At 38.6% G+C, this 19,435-nt stretch overlaps 1 protein-coding gene across 2 annotated transcripts in view; it reads left to right on the forward strand.

Moving 5' to 3' along the window:
* The window catches only part of CPQ (carboxypeptidase Q), a 604,930-nt gene that overhangs the window by 525,306 nt on the left and 60,189 nt on the right, over positions 1–19,435 (forward strand). The window contains exon 8 of one of the 2 annotated variants that reach the window (XM_073229858.1): positions 1,534–3,901. The exons of the other annotated variant lie outside the window; for it this stretch is intronic. Within the exon in view, the coding sequence (XP_073085959.1) occupies positions 1,534–1,583 (50 nt within the window). The 3' untranslated portion in view covers positions 1,584–3,901. Of the gene's footprint in view, positions 1–1,533; positions 3,902–19,435 lie in introns of those variants that run through there. 2 annotated transcript variants of the gene reach the window in all.

A 19,435-nucleotide genomic window follows, 5' to 3' on the forward strand; every position in this document is an offset into this window, starting at 1 on the left:
CCTCTAAGTCCTGTTTACTCCAAATTCCTCTTGTTCTTACACCCATTCCTTTCTCTCCAACTCACAGACCTTGAATCATCAGCCTTCCACTAACATCCCACCTGACATTCTTAGTCCTCTTTCGTGTAATTGGCTCACTGCTTCCACAGTGAACTTTCTAAATTGAAAATCAGTCTATAGTTGGGATGCTTTTCACTGCAAAATAAATAAGATATAAGACTCAAGTAATATATAATTTGTCAGGAGGCATTCTGGAGAGAGTAGTTTCAGAACACAACTTAGTCACCAGCCCCATCAGGCACCTTGGTCTTCAGGCCTGTCCACGTTGCCATCCTCAGCATGTTGGCTTTTGTCATCAGGCCTGTCCTCTCATGGTCCCAGGAAGGCTGCAGTTGGTCCAAGCAACTAATTCTGAGACATGTCAGCGGAAGTGAGAATGTCCATAATGGATATCCCTTTTTAATGTGAGGAAATGTCATCCAGAAGCTCAAAGCAGGTTTTGTCCTCAATCTCAAGGCCAAAACTGTAACACGTGTTTGTTACATGTGTGCTTCAAAATTAGGCAGCGGCAATGGAAGGGAAACCAAGTCTACCTAATATTGAAAATATTTTATTTCCTGGGCCTAGAGTGAAAAAGTCCTGATGTATGAGAAAAATTGAGATTCTTTAGGAAGAAGATGAGGCTTTTCATTGATAAGCAACTAAGAGTAGCAACTGTATCTGGTCATCTCTCCTCCTTCCTTAAAATCTTCCCATGTCTCCCCACTGTCTTCAGAGTACCCTTTATTTAGCATGGGACTCAGGCCCTCCCCGTTCCACCCTCTGGCTGGCACACAGCCTCCTCCCTCACGGCACCCCCACTCCTTGCTGTTCATCTCTCATTCGTGCAAGTCCCCCTCGGGGTCGGGGGCGAGTGGGGTGCCCAGGGCACCCCGCACTGTGACTCCTCCTTGCCCTGGGCCCACCCTGTTCTCTCATGTTCACCAAGCAATCCCTGCTCATCCATGACTGAGCTCCTCTGTCTCCTTCTCTCACAAGCCTTCTTTGATCCCCAGCGGTCAGGGTGAGTGAAGCCTGGGTGAGTTCCCCAAATGCTTTGCTCACTTCTCCATGGGGCACTTACTCTTTTATTATAATGTGATTAATGGTAAATTCCTCAGAATTCCCAGTACCTCAGAAGTACCTTGCCCTCGAGAAAATGCTCATGAATCAAATGCTGCGTAAGTAGGGTTTAGGTTTATAGGAAGAGTAAGATACTGTGACAGGTTTGTAAACTGTAATGCCATAACCATAAATTATTGTTACTTTAGTATTACTTAGCTTCATGGGGCTGTCCTCTCTCCTTACATACTGAATTGTTTTTAAAATCACATTTTAATTTCTTTCATATTTTTATGATAGTTCAGACTTCATATTGAAGTACCAAATATGCAGATTATTCAGAATTTCACGTTTTCCTTCTTGCTTATTTCTAATATCTCATATGTCATTAAGCAGAACTTAAATTAAAACTTTCCATTTCTACATTTTCAGACTTTTCATCTAAAATGTTCCAAGAAGGGAGAAGATCAGGACACAAGTAGGAATGGTAATATAAATTGAAGGTTCAGCCTCTGGACCCAGGACTCATGTTTTCCAGTCACCAGATGGAACAGTGTAACACAGCAGTTCTATGTCCCCTGCTGCCCCTAGTTAAAAGTGATGCCTCCTTTATGGTGAAAATTCTGTGCCACTGATGTTAGGAGAGATCAATGCTGCATGGTGAGCAGATCTCACCCCACTGGGAATATGAAAAGGGCACTCTCTGGTTTGTGTCTGTAGCCCTCATTTAAATAACCAAGCAGTTTCATTCAATCAGCAAACATGTCTTAAGTGCCTACTGTAAACCAGGCACTCTAAACACTGACTGAGTAGAGAGCATGAAAAAAACTTAACAGGTCTCTGCTCTGTGGAGTTTACATTTTAGTGGGGAAGAGGGAAAGGGAAGTGGGAAGAGACACTATCGAAAAGAAATCAAGAAGAAAGAAAAATATTAGAGAGAGATAAGGGTAAAATGAGAATTATAGTAGGTGGCTGCCTCTTCAAACTCAGGTGAACTGAGCTCTTGTTTTAATATTCCTTGACTGCTATGTGCTTGGAGGTATATAGAACATACACTCAGTACCACACTATTGAAAATTGCTCACCAGCAGCCAGTAAGCTGCTTCTGCTCTTCCCCGACTTGGCGTAGACCTGCTGTGGCTTGACAGAAGCCACTGGGTATCTTGACCAAAGGAGAACTGGCTCGTGCCCTCCGGTATGACTGAATACAGCCTAGAAGAAAGAGAGAACATTGTTTATAACGGCAGTTAGTCATGCACTGCCTTATGAAGTGTTTGTTGCCACCTTAAACTGTTATTTAAAGCACACACTTTCACTTTAAAGTTAGTACATATTGTATTTTATCTCCTAGGTTGGATTGAAAACCAAGAAAGTACTTTATTCATGCTTATATACTCACAATACCCATTATTCCCTGGCACATAACAGGTATCTAGTAAATGTTTGCTGATTAGATGTATTGATTTAAAGATGAACACAAGAAGCCAGGTCACAGTAAAAGGAAGTTTTTGGTGCAGCACCATGATAAATTACAGAGTAACTATAGGAGTTCACAGTATGGAAGGTAGGAAAGACTTGGAAGAGGTGAACTCGAGCTGGCTATTGAAGGATATGTAGTATTGGAATGGACAGAAGGGGCAGAGAAGGCAATCCTGGTGACAGAAATAGTATGAACAAAGGCCAGTGTCCCCCTTGGGAACAGCTAGGAGAATGGCTATGATGGGCAGAGGATTCACCTTGGAGAGCAGTGGGTGGTAAGAACATTGAGTATCTGGGCCAGATGAGAAAGAGGCATGAATTTTCTTTGTACCTGATGCAAAGTCGCCAGAAGTCATCAGCAAGAGAGGGGCTTGATAAGAACAGTGTTGAGAGGGGAACCCATCATACTCAAAGAGGAGGCTCCAAGTGAAAGGACACAGAGTGGAAAGGTGCTTGAGGGAGTAGCGCAGGGTTAGGACGAATAGAAAATCAGAGGGTAACACAAAATCATTGCCCTATTTTCTGTACTCTAATGACCCAAGAAACACAGTGACTTAAATTTCTCTATCTACTATTTCCCATACCTTTTAATAAAGCCTAGGAAGGTTTCAGATTCTCAGGGTTAGTTCTTCTGGGTTCCTTTTCCTATGCATTCGACTTTCCATCAGTTTCACTTAATACTTTACAAATACTCTGACTCCTTACATAACACTTCATTCAACAGGTACCTGTATTATATATAAATTATGGAGGATACAAAAATAAGATATGGCCCCTTTTCTCCAGGAGCTCACAATCGAGAACTGACTGTGATTGGATTTACTTAAAAACCATGGAAACAAGAAGGAAGACTTCATCATGGGAAACTAGATAAAGCTACATCAAACTTTGCTAAGAAAAAAAAATCTAAAATTACTTGAAAGCCAGTAGAGTACAAAGAAGTAGGATTTCAAAATATGTTCTACTTGTCAACTATGTGAACTTTGTCTATCCCTACTTTAAGTGATTAGAAACTATAAAATTCAGTATGTCTTGTAATATTAGATGATTTTAAAGTATGTTTTTAAAAATTTTATTACAGAAAATTTCAAACACCAAAAAAGTAGAGAGAATAGTGTAATGAACTCCCATGTGCTCAGTATGCAACCTCAGGAATTTTTCATTAATGGGCTAATGCACACCCCAACCCCTACACCCAGATTACTTTGAAACAAATGCCCAACATCATATCAATTCATTTATAAGTATTTTAATTTATATCTCTAAAAGGCAGGAACTCTTTATATATAACTACAATACTATTTTTCCTCTTAGAAATATTTTACATTAATCTCTTAATATGTCCAATATATAGCCAGTTTTAAAATATTTTCAGTGTCTCAAAACTGTTTTTCCCTCATAGTTTTTTAAATTAATCCAGTACTCCAATGAGGTTCAAATTATACATTTGGTTGACATGGTAGATGTCTCTTAAGTCTCTTTTAATCCATAGGTTCTACCTCCATCTTTTTTCTTTCTTGCCACTTATTTGTTAAAGAAACAAACTAATTTGTACTGCAGGATTTCCTACAATCCATTCCCGTGGAATCCCTTAACATGCTTCCTCCCTTTGTCCCTTATATTTCCTATGAATTGGTAGTTAAATCTAGATGCTTGATATGATGTGTTTGATTTTTCTTTTCTTTTTTTCTTTTTCTTTTTTGGCAAGTATACTCAGGTGTTGCTATTTATTTCCATTAGGTGTAATGTCTGGTTGTCTCTCTTTTTATGATGCCAGCCATCATTGAAGATTATTGTGTAGGTCCATTATTTCAACGGGGGTTGCAAAGTGGTAACTTTGATTATTATTTGAGCTAATTCTATAAAAAAGAACTTTCCCCTTATTGACTATCTGATTACCCTGAGGTATTTTTGTGTAAGAAAAGTAGTAAAGATTTCATTCTTTCTCTTTACTTACCTATTTTAAAACATTATTAGTTTGTTTGCTAATATCATCCAAAGATAGCTAACTGGGTTATTTTTTACTACTATTATTTACTAACAGATTAAAAAATTTATATGTGCCTCATTCTTTTGTAGTAATTATGCTTATTAATGCTCAAATTGTCCCATATTTAGCCAGTGAGAGTCTCTTTAAGCTGGCTGCAGAGTCCTTTTGATATGACATGTGTAGTTATTGATAGTATTCTGATGTGACAAATGTTCCACATTATCTTGTGTGTTTCCCACCTCAGCTCTAGAAGCAACTATTTCTCCAAAAAGCCCAGTTTCTTCTACTAGGCCATGGTATTTAGAGGCCACAGTCTGAATGTTAAGTGTGCTTATTGCTGCTGGGTTGGTCATTATTTCTAGTTCTTTTCAGTGGATGGAACTAGGAAATATCTTTTTTTTTACTCTAAAGAAAAAATTTATTATGAATTGTACATTTCCTATTCAAACCCAGGACTTTTACAAAGTTGTTTTTTATCACATTGGTATTAAATCTGCATCTCCTTTTTCCCTTGCCAAAAATACAATTCCTAGTGCAGCAACATGCCACTCATTTGCTTTATCTGAAGGTACACACACAACTACCTCAGAGGAATAGGACCACATAACCAACAGCATGGTTATCGAAAACATTTTTTTGCAGGTTGTTTTGTCTTTAGCATGTATTTTATTAGAAATGTACACATTTCTGTTAACCTATAATACAAATTTCCCTGAATGTGATATTATTTCCATCTTTCATATTTTTTTAAACCTGAAACTACTGATTTCTAAAATGTTTACATGGTTATTTACAATTTTTCCTTATAAAGCAGGAACGAGGTTGTAGATAGGAATAATTAAAATGATTCGCTTGTAATGTCATAATTGGATCCTTTGGCCATACTTTTGTTTGTTCTTTATTCTTAGACTGTGAAATTTGACAATTTCACAATTTCATGAATTCAAGAGATACCTAGTAAGTGCTATATGATATTCAGACAATAGGAATAAAGAAGGAATTGAACCTGAATTGAGTGTCTACTATATGTCAAGTATTGTCCTAGCTGCTTTACATACATTATCTCATATAAAAGATTTTGAAGTATATATTACTATTCTGTTATCAATTTTCAGATGACACGGTTGGGGATCAAGGAGTTTCCTTTGTCCAAAGTCACAAAACTATTAAATGGAGGAGCCATAATTAACATATCAGTCTTTTTTATTCCAATGTCATATATAAGGTACACTCTGCTCACCAGTTAATGGAAGGTTTGGACATGGGAAGACTGAAGTTCAGTCAGAACCTCAATAGAAGTTCAGGCAAGAGCAGCACTTAATTGGGTAAGGCATCACAGAAGTGGTGGCATTTCACCTGACTTTCAAGAAAGAATAGAAATTTGTTGGATGGAGAGGAAGTACATTCCATGAGAAGATGAGGATAAGTGAAATAGTGTAGGTAAGAAAGTACAACACATTCTTGATATGATGAGCAGTCTGGTTTGGCTAAAGTTTAGCTTACCACAGGAAAATAGAGCTAAAACTGAAAAAGTTGCCTGAGATCCCAGTTGGAACCTAAATGCCATCCTGTTTTTATAAGAAAGTTTAAGATTTAATAATTCATGGTATAACTAAATGCTCTTTTATAATGTGACATTTGCTATCTTAATTGTTCTTCCAGTTCATAATGCACAAATCAAGTATGGTTGAGCTCTGTGAAATGTTATGAATCTTTGGACATCTGAGTGGGCTGTTACCTATCATTGGACTAGTTACGAAGTATGTCCTTAGTATTCTTTCTTCCTTTCTTCTTCCATCCTTTTTCTCTTTCTCTTTCTTTTTCTCTCCTTTTCTCCCTTCCTTTTTTCCTGCCTCTCTTCTAACTGTAACAGCTGAAGTAATCTCCTGGCAGGTGAGAAAACAGAATCTTATATAGAATAGGACATGGCCTTCATCACTACCCAAAACTACCCACTTGTGGAAGGTTTAAACCTATGTGAAAGTGTTTGCTGGACATATCTTTACAAAATCCATAATGTTTGCAGAAGTAGCTCATTAATTCTTACTCATGTCTTTTAAGGATGGACATACTCATAGACACTGCTTTAATGTCTTTAGTTGGCACTATGGTGCAAAGTGCAGTATAGAAGTAGAGCCATTGCCCAGAAGGGTCAGTGACTGCACACTCGTGTTTATATATTCTTAGCAGAAGATTTTACATGAGATACCCTGAAAATTTTATCAGTCACTTACTTGGCATGTTAGCTTCAATTGCCCTGAGCTTTAATTTTTTATTTTGTGCTAGTGTAGATCCAGTCAAAGCCCATATAAACACAAAATTTGTGTTTAGGTTACAGCATAGTTCACACCCCTGACTGGACTTTAAAATCACCTGGGGAGCTTTTAAAAATGTATCAGCATTGAGGCCCAACCAGATTTAATTGGTCTGCAAGGCTGCAACAGTTGCACAAGTCCATGGAGTCCCTTTTGCCAAGAACATATTCATCCCCCAATCCCCCCAACCTCTCCAGCACTAGTTCGATATAATCTATGTGAATAGTGCCTGCTATACTTGTGCAAACTTGGAAGCATACCCATTTTCAAAAGTTCCTCGGGTGCTTCCAATATGCAGCCAGAATTGAGAACCATTTTTAGGTGTAAAATAGCTTAGACATTACGATCATGGATTTAGGAGCCATGTAGAAATGGGTTCAGTATCTTGATCTACTACTGTCTAACCGTGTGACTTTAGAAAAGTCATTTAACTTCTTAGAACCTCAATTTCTTCATAAATAAGATGGTGATAATAATACCTGTCTCATGAGATTATAATGAGGAAAAAATAAAGACAGTGTAAGCACAAAGTTAAAACTCAAGAAGCCACTATTATTATTTTAGTTATTAAAGCAAGATTTCTGTATTAGTCCAGACTCCTACAGTACTAAGTACAGAAACCCAACTCAGATGACTTGAAGCAAATATAGGGAATTTAAGCAAGCCACAATAAGAATATGATTGGACTTGGTCTCATGGATTCCAGCGTTGAATGCTGTTGGGACACATTTTCTATCTCTCTGGTGCTTATTCCAACTTCTTTCATAGTACCTTTATTCTCTCAAGCCAGCTGTCTTCTTAGAGGATAAACTATGACCATAGGCACTTGCATCTGTAAAGCTTCTTAAGCACCAAACAGCTAAGCAATTTTTCACATCCAATTCAGTTTGGGAAGTCACAGCAGCCCAGCTTGGCTCCTGTGTCCATCCCTGTGGCCAAGATGTGTAGTCCTTACATGGGGAGAAGGAGTAATGTGCTGATGAACACAGTAACCATCTTTATTTTCACTGTTGGGACCTTATTCAAAATATATAAAATACATAAAATATCTGCCATCCTAGGATCTATTAGCAGATGAGAAAGGACAACAGGAAGTTCACAGAAACAATAAAGAAATACCTTGAATTGAAAACACCTAGTCCCTCTGCTCTTCATGACCTGTACACGATAATCACCACTCCAATGAAGTTAGGGTGATAAAGGCATTCCTTAGCCTTTCTGGTCCAGTTTCCCTGGGACATTCAGGTTGAAGGGCAGGTGAGGAGTTGGACGAGTTGTGTCTGCATCATCCAATACCTGGAGTGTTCTCTCCTCCCAATCCCACTCCACAGGCTCTCCTGCCCACACAAGTGGGAGAAGTTAGCAGTTATTCATAGGAACACAGTCTACAGCTACTGCACTTTGTATGGTAGCTAAGAACAAGGCAGAGAGGAAGAACAATCACAAAAGGCCCAGAGACACCCGTTAACATTTGGATTGTTCTAGGCACTTACCTGACACTTGTGGTGGAGAGGCAGCAAGTGTCAGGAAAGAGGAACAGGATTCATCACTTTATAGCAGTGTGCTTTGACAAGTTATTTAACTTCTCAGCTTCAGTTTCCTGATCTGTAAAATGAAGCAAATATTATTTCACAGGACTATTGTGAGAATTCAATGTATTTGATAAGTGATAATGCCTTTGAAAGTCAATTACACTGTACACAGTTGATCTCCAGTAAGTGGTTTTAGGGTTTGGGGGATAGTTTTATATTTAAAAAATTACTGAAGAGGCCTTGCTATGAACATGTTGTTATGTATTTAGACCCAGTTAGAGAGACTGTCTGGACATATACTTGAATATCCTACAAAACGCTGCAAAAGATGAACAAGTATTATTGGTACTCCCTGACCTTGGGGTCTTAGCACACGAACTTTGCAGTTACATAAATGACTGAGAGAACTGCTGGCATTCACTTCAGATCACCCTGCTGCCTTCTGGGTTCAGTGGCATTGTGTAGGAAAGCACCTGACTCACTTCACCTTAACATAGTGTAATCCTTCAGAGAAGGAAACGAAGAAGAAGAAGTCCAATATTAATAGCATTAGTAGCTCTTTTATGTCAAATTATGCTTCTGGGGATTTTGAAGCCTCTTTACAATTCCTGTTCAGCCAAGGTAAATTGATTATGGGTTGATAAGAGTTGGTGGAAGAATTGTATTAGTTAATGTGTAAAAGCCAGCTGGCTCACAGCCAAGGATACAGATGGCACTCTGACTCTCATGGGCAATATCAAGTTCTAGATTCTGTACTATGGACTGCCTATACTGGCAAGGAGCCTCATCCCAGACAGTGATATTAATATAGTATGCATCTATCTATCTATCTATCTATCTATCTATCTATCTATCTATCTATCTATCTATCTATCTATCTATCTAAAATGCATCTTCTCTGACCTGAAAATGAAAGAATGACCTTTGTAAGCCCCTTCTGGTATTGACTCCATAACTAAAAGCCCATATTTTTTCAGAAGTAAAAATTGTTTTACATGCAAAACAAGGGTGTTTTGAATGAAGGAGCAGTCTACTTGTGAACCCTTACTTAGAAGGAGCAGGAGATAAATAGCACAGACTTGCCTATATAAAACAAACATGAATAAAGGTCAGCTATGGACTTTAAATTGTTCAAAAGTTTAGTACCAAATCACTAAAATGTAGGGAGAAAATTGATGAAAGTACCTCGACAGTGAAGGAATATATTTTCTTAATTTTTATAACATCTGATCTTAGTACCAATTTTGTTCTAATTTCTGCTAGTATAACCACATAAATGCCTGATTTATACAGTTTGTTTCCCATGGCAACATGATTTGTGTTTCTTTCATTTCCTTTCTACCCCTCCCTTACTTTTCTTGAGAGAATCAAAGAAAGGTTTCCCATTTCTCAACTGTTGAATCTATTTATGAAAATCTGCACTAAACAGTTTAGTACAATTAAGCAGGATGCCTCATTCATCAAACCTTCATTTTTCTAAGCCTCCCTTCCTGTCAGTCACCAAAAAGCATGCATTAAGTGGAAGCTGTACTTCTAGCCTGTTGGCATGCCACATCTGTTGACGATTACAGAGGCACACACAAAGCCATTCATATCATGGCATGTGCTTCCCTGTGCCTCGGGTCACAGGCCCTCTGGGACATTTACAAAGTGTGTGCTTTTTAACTGTCATGGAACTAAAGAGTTTAATTTTGCCTGAGAATGTGTTTATGTGCCTTGTAAAGAAACTAGTCATTCCCTTTTGCTTTCCCTCATTATGATATGTGTTTGTGTGTGTATGTGTGTGTATGTGTCTGTACCAAAAGAACCATGCCAGGCAATAAGCCTAAAGACTTTCTTTTACATACCCATCAGGCTTCCTTGTAAATTGCTGCTTTAATTCATTCTTTTGTAAATAGTATATTTTTTGGCTGCTCTTGGATTTTGTCTGGTTTTTGAATACTACTTAATTCTGATTTCATGTCCTCATGTTCTTAGTCAAGATTTGGGTCAGATTTTTTTTTAATATGATCTTGATAATGATAAATCACTGGGACCCTGTCTGGAATTATTCCCTCTTTTATTTGGATCACTTCCTGGCCTGTAAGCATATAATGTTTTTCGTTCTGTGAACCCTATTATTCAGGAAGTATCTAAAGGCTAGAAAAGTGATCCAAATCTCCAAGTCATCTACCCAGATATTTTCTCTCTCTAATCTTAACACCTGGAATAAGATTATTCTTATTTGGCAATATCCAAGGTATTGACATTTTTTTCTTGTTTCACCCAAATTTTTAACGTTGGGTAGGCATGACCATAGTAGCATTAATTTTTTTTTCATTTACAAGCAAGGCACTGCTTTTGGACATGGTAAGCATCTCTTACTAATATTATGAACATTTAAGTGAATTCTAGTAGGAGCGTTACCTGAAAGAATTATTTAATGTCTGAAAGAAGAACTAGGAGGGAAAGGTGACGCTGAGGTTGAAGTCACTGGTAGTTTCATCCATGGTGGTTAATGGGGTTTCTTAATCTTTAAATATCAAGCATGCTATAATGCTTAATTATCCTTAATATCTAAATGAATTACTACCCTATTGGAGGAAAGAGGAAGTGACCTACAATTTCTTTAGTGTTTCCTGAGAAGGGGAAGCTTGAGGAGCTTTGGGAATTCTACAGACAAGAGGAAGCTGTTAGGTTCTAGGCTACCACTTCCCTCAATTGCAGAAAACAGGATGCATGAGCATCCCTCTTCTCCAGCATTAAATTTTGTGTCAGTTTGCTATTAAATTCAAGGATATGTGAAGGAAGCAATTTTAATTGCTTGGCACTTAAAAACCCTGTTCTACTGTTCAATAGGTTAGAAATATTTTGAATATTTGATTGCATCTATAGCCATGCAGATTTAGCTGTAATAAATTTTTGCTGTATGCCTAAGTAATCTGTCATCTAGAAATGAGCATTTAAATGCAACTATAGACTGTTCATGGGGGAAAGAGCAGCTAATATTTATTGAAGACCTGTACGGTGCCAAATGCATTACATTTATTATTTTATCTACTCCTCTTAATATCCATTTGAGTAGATATTGCTCTTTCTGTTCTACAGATGAGGAAACTGAAGCCACGGCGGGCTAGGAGCACTTACCTAACGGGAATGAGGTGCAGCGCAGATCTGAAAGTGCGACTCTAACTGAAAAGCTTGTTTTCCTTCTCTGCTTTCTTTACCCCCTGAGATTATGTTGAAAATAGTAAAGGGTTGCAGCTTCTTGGTTCTTGCAGGCTTTATAGTCAGTGAGCCTGATTCACCAGGGATACACATCCAGCTCCACACACACAAATCTGCTTGGTGCCTGATTCATCTGGATTTGTGTCTGAGTTATCCCATACATTAAATAGTGCTAGATCCTCTTTCCAGTTTCTACTTTGTAGGCAGCTTAATATGTCTCAAAACTCACATTGTCCCAGAGGATTACTGAGAATGTTGTTTTATGTTAATCAAGTATGTGCTGTGCTGTCTTGTATTAATTAAATTTATGGCACGTAAATCAAGAGTCCTCCAGGTTGGCTTTTGGAGCGTGCTCTATCTCTGATGTGGGAAGAGCCCATTTTGAGATTTTCCTACGCAAAAGGAAAGAAAGCTACCACCAGGTATTGTTTAGAGCTTCTTCAACTGATCTGCAAACACAAGAGGAATCTAGCTTCTATGGAAGCTTTTAATAAACCTAGTTATTTTACAATTAGTCAAATGTTTAGAATGCAGAATTCCTTCATTATTTATCTTTCCACTTATGGTTATGTTTTAAGGCTCTTTTGATGTTGTTTGCCCCTCAGGTGGTGGTAAATGACCATGACTGCTAATAGGCTGGTTTCTACAGGCACCTGGTGGCAACTGCCTCATAAATATTCAACAGGAGCCTTCTGTGCAAGGGCTGGGAAATTAGGTGACCTGCCAAGTCTTTCCACATCTAATATCTATGATAATGGCTGTAAATTACATGGGACAGAAAGAACGGCCTTGCTCTGTGAAAAAGAGAGGTAGAATCCAGACAACCTATGGCTCCCAGCTTTGTCAGGCAGCTACCTGGCTGAGAACACCTTGTCCAGCTGCTGGAAGCAGAGGTCATGGGCTTTCACCCTGCCTAACATCAGTCCTTCCTCAGCAAGACCTCACCACCCCAAAGAAGAGCAAACTCTTCTCTTTATTTTAATCTTTTGTTATAATGGTAATTAGCATTACATCTTGAATAGTAAATTAAGAAACCCAAAACAGAATTTTAAATATAAAAAGGTTTTCCACTAGGAATCCAGTTGCATTAATTCTGTGGACTAAAGGTAAGCTAAATTAGCCAGGTTTGTGCATTCATTACCTCATTCTCATCCTGAACATCACAAATGTAAAAGGCTGTCATTAAATTTGAGAACTGACAAGAACTGGGATTTCTCAATATGAGTGTTGAAAGATTAATTTGAAAAGATCTCACTAAAAAACACAAAAGGCTATTGCTAACATGGGTATTTTATATTCATAGTCTGTATCTGGCTTTAAAAAATGCCTATTTGCAGTACCTGGTTTAAAAAGAAGTTATACATTTAAAGCACATGGTCAAATTTTAAAGTGAAATACCTATGGTTGTTATGTGTTCTAGTGATACACATGCACAATTTATAAGATCATATTGGAAACTTCTTTTGTCATCCAAGGATATTTGACTTCCATTTATTAAACAGCTTACATCCAAACAAGAGTTAAAAATAAAGAGAAAAATAGCTCTTTTCTTTCACCCATTTTCTTCATAATATGATTTCAAAGAGAAAGTACTTACTTCTTTGACAGTATTTCACACTTTGCGTTTGCCCTGAAAATATTGGTGGTGAACGAGAAGTGGTAGTGATGAAAGCAGTGGTAATGAATTTCGTGTAAGTGTAATTAATATTCACCAAACTAGTTGTAAAGCTGGTAGTGGGGTAAAACTGTAAATATTTCATCTTTGATCAATGGAATTTTTGTTTTATAAGTAGCTATATACCTTGACTTATACATCTGTAGCATATTTTAAACATCTGTGTTCAAGATGACCATTCAGAAAAAGGAAGCTGAAAGGTTCACTGGCCTCACTTAATACCCGTTGTTTGGTTCAGTATACTGCATTCAGGTCCCAGATGCGACTTTTGTAGAAGAATTTTATACAATTTACTTACCTTATTATAAACTGTGCAACTCAGTATATCTTTTAAAATATTAGAATGTGATTTTACTATGATTTTTCAAATGTTATACAATTGTTGAAGAACTGAAAAATCAGTTTCAATAGTGAAAATGAGACTAATTGAGACTAAATGCTAGAGGCTGATAGCTTTTAGCTCTGTTACCACAGGCACCTCACTACTCTGCATTGCCTTTGTTTGTTTATGAGGCACCTAGGCCCTGGTTTTAAAAATTCTACTTTTTTCATCACACTTGATTAATTTTACCCACAGATAGCTTAAAAGAACAGCCTGGCTAAAATGAACTACATATACAGGAAGAAATAGATTGTATGCAGCTTAGTTATAAAATATGAAGTCCAAGCTGTGCTTTAAATACCTTTTATAGGAGATCCTTCTAGTTAAAATAAGAATAATTTATAATATTACCACTCACAAGATACCTAGGCAGCTGTTGCTATTAAGAAAATTGCATTGCTTCTATTTGCTCTTGCTACATGTTTACTTATTTCCTAAAAGCACAGGGCTATAAGCAATATTATGATCCGGGATATAGTCCCTAGTCTTGCCATCAATCAAAACTGGACTTGAGGCCACAGAGTCTGTTAATATCCCAAGAGGCTAGTTCCTTTGCCTCTGCTATTATTATAGCCCCACCTCCACCCCCATCCCATAGTCATAACAACAGCAGTTTGTTACAAGAGGATCTGAATAAACTCTGGATCCATTTCTGCCAGAGATCTACTTATTTTCTAGTCAATAAAAACTAAGAAGGGCCCTCTGAAGTTTTTGCTTGGTGGCTCCTGAATTAAGCATTGGCCACTTTTTTCCTTCTCAGCACTACTCCTTATGTGTACTGAAATCTACTTGGGATGGGGTTGGGGTGTTGATCCTTTGTTTATCCTTCAGTGGCCTTTTGCAAACATTTACCCTGGACCAGTAGTATTCAAACAATGTAATAAAGAATCTCCTGTAAAGCTTGTTAAAAATGCAGATTCCTGAGACCCATACCCAGAAACAGTAATGTAGTAAATCTGGGATGAGACCCAGAATCCATTTTCCTTAAGTTCCCTTGAAGATTAAGATGTAGGGTGTCTGGGAATCCTCCTTTGAGGAACAGGATGGGTTCCGAGTCCTTGCTCATGTGTTCAAACAGCAACTACCTATTGTAACCACCTAAGAACTACATGATCTAGACAGTGTTTTCCCAGGCTAATTCAAGTTATCAGGTTCAGAACCAAAGGTATAGCAAGTAGGCTACTTGGCATGAACAGCAGTTTGGTGGATACTGAGTGCCCTGGAGTGGGAAGACCTGGGTGAGTCCCAGGACTCTGATGATGGAGCTTTGGCAGTGCTGAGTGACTTGTTATTGTGACTCAGTTTTCTAGCGTATGAGTGGAGAAATCATCTTTGCCTTCTACCCACGTAATACCAATGCTCTGACAAATGTTGAGGCGTAGCTTATAAAAATAAACTAATTTCTACATGGTAATGTAGTTACATAAGTAACAGATTTCCAAAAACCAAACAGCCATAGAAAACCCAGCATTTTCCTTATGTTTTATAATAATTTCCCATCAGTTGTAGATGATGGATTATAAAACCACCTTTTCAGAGACTATCTCTACATCTTTCTACTTTTCCTTCATCTTGTCTCAATTCCTTTCTATAAAGATATTGAGGTGCCAGATTACATGTCACATTTCTAAACCACGTCTAACTAGTGCCCTTGGAAATCTTACATTTCCCACACTCAGAATTTAGGAGGTCAACCATATTTGACTTGCCAAAATAACAAACAGCTGCTGAGCTAGCCTAGAGTACTGTATGGGATAAAAAGTCAGGTTTAACCACAAAAACCTTCCCAATCATGAGTCAGTGCGTGGGTGCCTATATATAAGACTTTATGTAAGAGAGAAGGAACTGAGTGGAGGAAAGTTGTTTCTTTTGAACTGGAATTTTTTAAAGGATGCATCCTTGCCCACCCTAGAGAAATCTAGAGGTAAATCTTAGAGATCTAAGGCAATGCAAAGTTTTCAGGTTTAAGTAATTAGGATAATTTTCTCTTCCTAGAGATGGGTTGGAGAGAGAGTGAGATAAAAGTAAGAGTGAGAAAGTTTTAAAAGTACAGATAGAAGGTACCAACTAATATCAGAGTGGACTGAGCTCTGGGAGGGAAGCATGTATCAGTTAAAAGTTTCCCAGGGTGTACTTCCTTGACTCCATAGATGCCTGCATGTCAGCAACTAAGGGATTCTGAGCCATGATTGATTACATTCCCCTGATCCCCTCCCTGTAGGGAGAGAAGCTCTGACAAAGTTCTTGCCTTTGTATTACTCCTTTCCCATAAAGCAAGGTAACAAGAGGTGTATTTCTCTCTTGAAGAAATCTAGTGACTTACTGCCCACTGGAGAAATCTCTCTCATTGTTCTACCCACCTCATCTTTTCCAAACACTGACACTGTGCAGTTCACATCAGAGCGGTGTATGGTGAGCGGCCCCGTAACCTCTGCTTTGTGGAAGTCCACGGAGATGCCTGCAGTGGGACAAGGTGGGTTTACTGCCTGCTGCAGTGAGGGGGGACACACACCAGGAGGAACCATGAGGCACTTTGGTCAAAGGATGTGAGATAGGGCCTGGGGATTTGGGTGTGATTAGGGAAGGGTTTAGGGAGGGTCCGGGGAAGCAGGGGTTTGCTCTAGAGCAGATGTGATTCGGGAAGGGTTTAGGGAGGAAGCAGGGGTTTGCTCTAGAGTAGGTGCTCTTGAAAGGGGGGAGATTCCATAACTGGGCATCTTAGAAATCTTACCTGTAGGGAGGAGACAAAAGTTGTAATGGGTAAAGAGGCAGCAGCCACTCATACTGCTAAGAAAGAGGGGATGTTTAGTGTTTTGTTGTTTATACAGTGACTTTGATTTAGTCTAGGCCTACACAAAATTATGAAGGGGCTTATTCTGACTCACTTTGTCATATTGACAGAAGGTCCTTGTCCGATTCCAGCGTTCTGTGAGACTCCTCATGTGTCCCGCAGGAGAACACGATGGCCTGGCTTGCTTAGCAGCTGTGACCCCTACCAGACACCAGTTCCCAGATGTCAGGGCTGCATTCTTCTTTTTCAGATCAAATGTCTTATAAAGTCAGTTTTAGAACTGTATGATTTCTTTGTCATGAACATTTCAGGTTCTCTTTTAAAGTGCTGTTTTTCTCATTAATCTTCAGCTTTTTTCATTGTTTGTTGATGATCAGTTTATCTGATCTCAAGTTGCATGTCTCTAGCACTTAGGATCTTATGCATTAAGGACATTTAGGGGTGTAGGAACACTAAGAAGAGTAAAGCGATGCTATTCCCCATGAAGCAGTGGGTCAGTAGGGAAATTACAAGGAAAAGCAAGGGGAATGAAATGGTTCCCAAAGGCTAATCGAAAGGAGGAATGGATATGGAAGGATGGATAGATGTGAAATAGCAACCCCATCTGAACTTCTTACCATCCCAAATAATTTGCAATTATCCTGAATACGTCCAGACTCAATAACCAACAAAACACATGCTTCCTACTATTTTATCTACTTATGTATGATATATATATATATATATATATATATATTGCACTTGGTATTAAGACATAATACTGAATTTATTGGCTGCTAAAATTATGGGAAAAGCAGCTAATGTTTCAGAGTTTTTCTTGCTTCATAACTAAGAGGGAAATAAGTAGGATGAAAACTCAGTAGAAAACTATATGCAGTATTTAGTTTTAAAACCCACTACTTTTGAAATCTGTCAGAAATCTTTCAGATGTGGTTATACTCAGAATCATAAGGCTTAAAGCCTATGAAATGTTCATTTTCATATCAACATAGAATGAAGTCAGAGTATGGGTGACGCATTCCTTTTTTCAACAGGGACTTCTGCAGAGACACTCAGTGAAGACGTATCCTTATGCAAGAGATGTCAGCAACTAAGAGAAAGAGCCCAGTTTGTGCCATATGAGTGGCATAGATAATTACAGACTGATGCTTATTACCCTGGGCAGAGAGGACAATGGCCCATTTCCTTTCTCTATTCCTTATAAAGACTAAGCCTATTGAGACACTAAACCACCAATCAGAATATGAAATCTTTAAGGGAAACCATTTACCTGCTATTTATTTGCCTTCTACTTTAAATCTAAGGGTTTATAACTACCAATGTCCAGAGTTTCTGGCAGCATAAGGTATGAGGCTTCACAACAGGGATAGGGAATGCCCTTGGTAAGCCCCTCCCTCTCGTTGGGGGAATGTGAAAGCCTCCTTGCTCCTTTTTCCTTCCTCTTTTTTTTTTCTTTTTTCAGAATAAGTATTCTGAGAGGAATAAAACTCTTCTCTGATAACTCTTATAAAACACTTTTGTGCTTGGTTCTCCAAGGATTAAGAATTGGACACATAATTCTCCATTCATTTCTCAAGTGTTGTGAAAGAATTGAGTTTAAAGGCCCCAATTCCCTTGCAGGTTACACTGTCTATCTAGATGAATTAGTATTCAACACAGCTTTGGGCAACTCTCAGATGATTTGCAGGTTTGCAAATTGTTCAGACTCATAATGAAATATCAGGCTAAGGAAATCACTAAGCAGTTCATAAGCATGAGCGTTTTCTCCAGATGCCTAGACATCTTGGATCAGTTCATTCATCTGCCCTCGATGCCTTATCTACATGAGCAAGGGGTGCTTGAGAAAATCATGTATACACTAATTCGGTGTCACTGCAGATTCACGGCCTCCAACCTAAGCTGGGCCCTTGATGAGGCCTCAGGCTCCTGCTGCACATCCTCAGTCGGTTCCTCTTCCAGATTGTCCCAAACCACTGACCTCATTTCCCCACCTTCCATTTCCTCCCTTGCTCAGCAAAGCACAGTCCATTATCCATCCATTCCTACTTTCCCTTTTGGATACAGTAGGATGTGTATGTCTCTGAATAACCAGGGCTGTTTTCTGGGTCCTGTACGGTTCTACACCCTCAAGCACCTCAAACTGGCAACTGTTTCTGTCCTGTAATTTCCAGTCTCTCTCTTCACTGAAGTTTTCCTTTCAGTATATAAAATATTCTCAAGTGTTTTTTATTAAATAAATAATAAACAAACCCTTTCATGCGGCGCCATAACCCTCCAGTGCTTTCTTTCCTCTGCAGCCAAGCCTCACTCCTCCTCATTCCTTTTCACACCCAATCTGCATTCCACTGGGAGCCGTCCACCAGGACTACCCTTCCAAGGACTCAAAGGTCCTCCTTTTGGTCAAGTCAGTGGGCTCGTTCTAGTCCTTTCCTTACTTGATTGGTCAAAGGCATTGGCACAGTTAAGTACCACCCACATCTTGAAATTCTTATTCCTAGTTTCTGCACACTTCTCTCCCCTGGTTTGCACTCCCTCTTCCCCATTCCATTTCAGGGGTGTTTCCTTGTACTGGTCTAAGTGTTAGTAAGTGCTAGATAGTGTCATTCTTGGACTCTTCCCATTTTATTCAGTTTGCTGTTTCTAGACTATAACTCTGTAGACTCTCAAGTTTATATTTTCAGACGTGAAGATCCATGTAGCCAGCATTACCACAGCGATGTCCAATAGATCCTTAAATGCAGCATGTCCAATGTTGAACTTTTATCTCACTCTCAAACCATCTCTAGGAATAGCAAATTATCATCCTAGTCACTCAAACCTGAAAACTTTGCACTGACTTAGAGCTCTCCTCATTTAGCTCTCTCCATTCAATTGATCCCCAAGAGGTGCCAATTCTGCCATATAAATTTAGCCTCTCCTCTATTAATTGTGCTGTTCCTTTGGTTAAGGCATTCTCATTACTA

The sequence above is a fragment of the Manis javanica genome, chromosome 2 (genome assembly GCF_040802235.1).
Source record: "Manis javanica isolate MJ-LG chromosome 2, MJ_LKY, whole genome shotgun sequence".
Classification (NCBI taxonomy): Eukaryota; Metazoa; Chordata; class Mammalia; order Pholidota; family Manidae; genus Manis; species Manis javanica.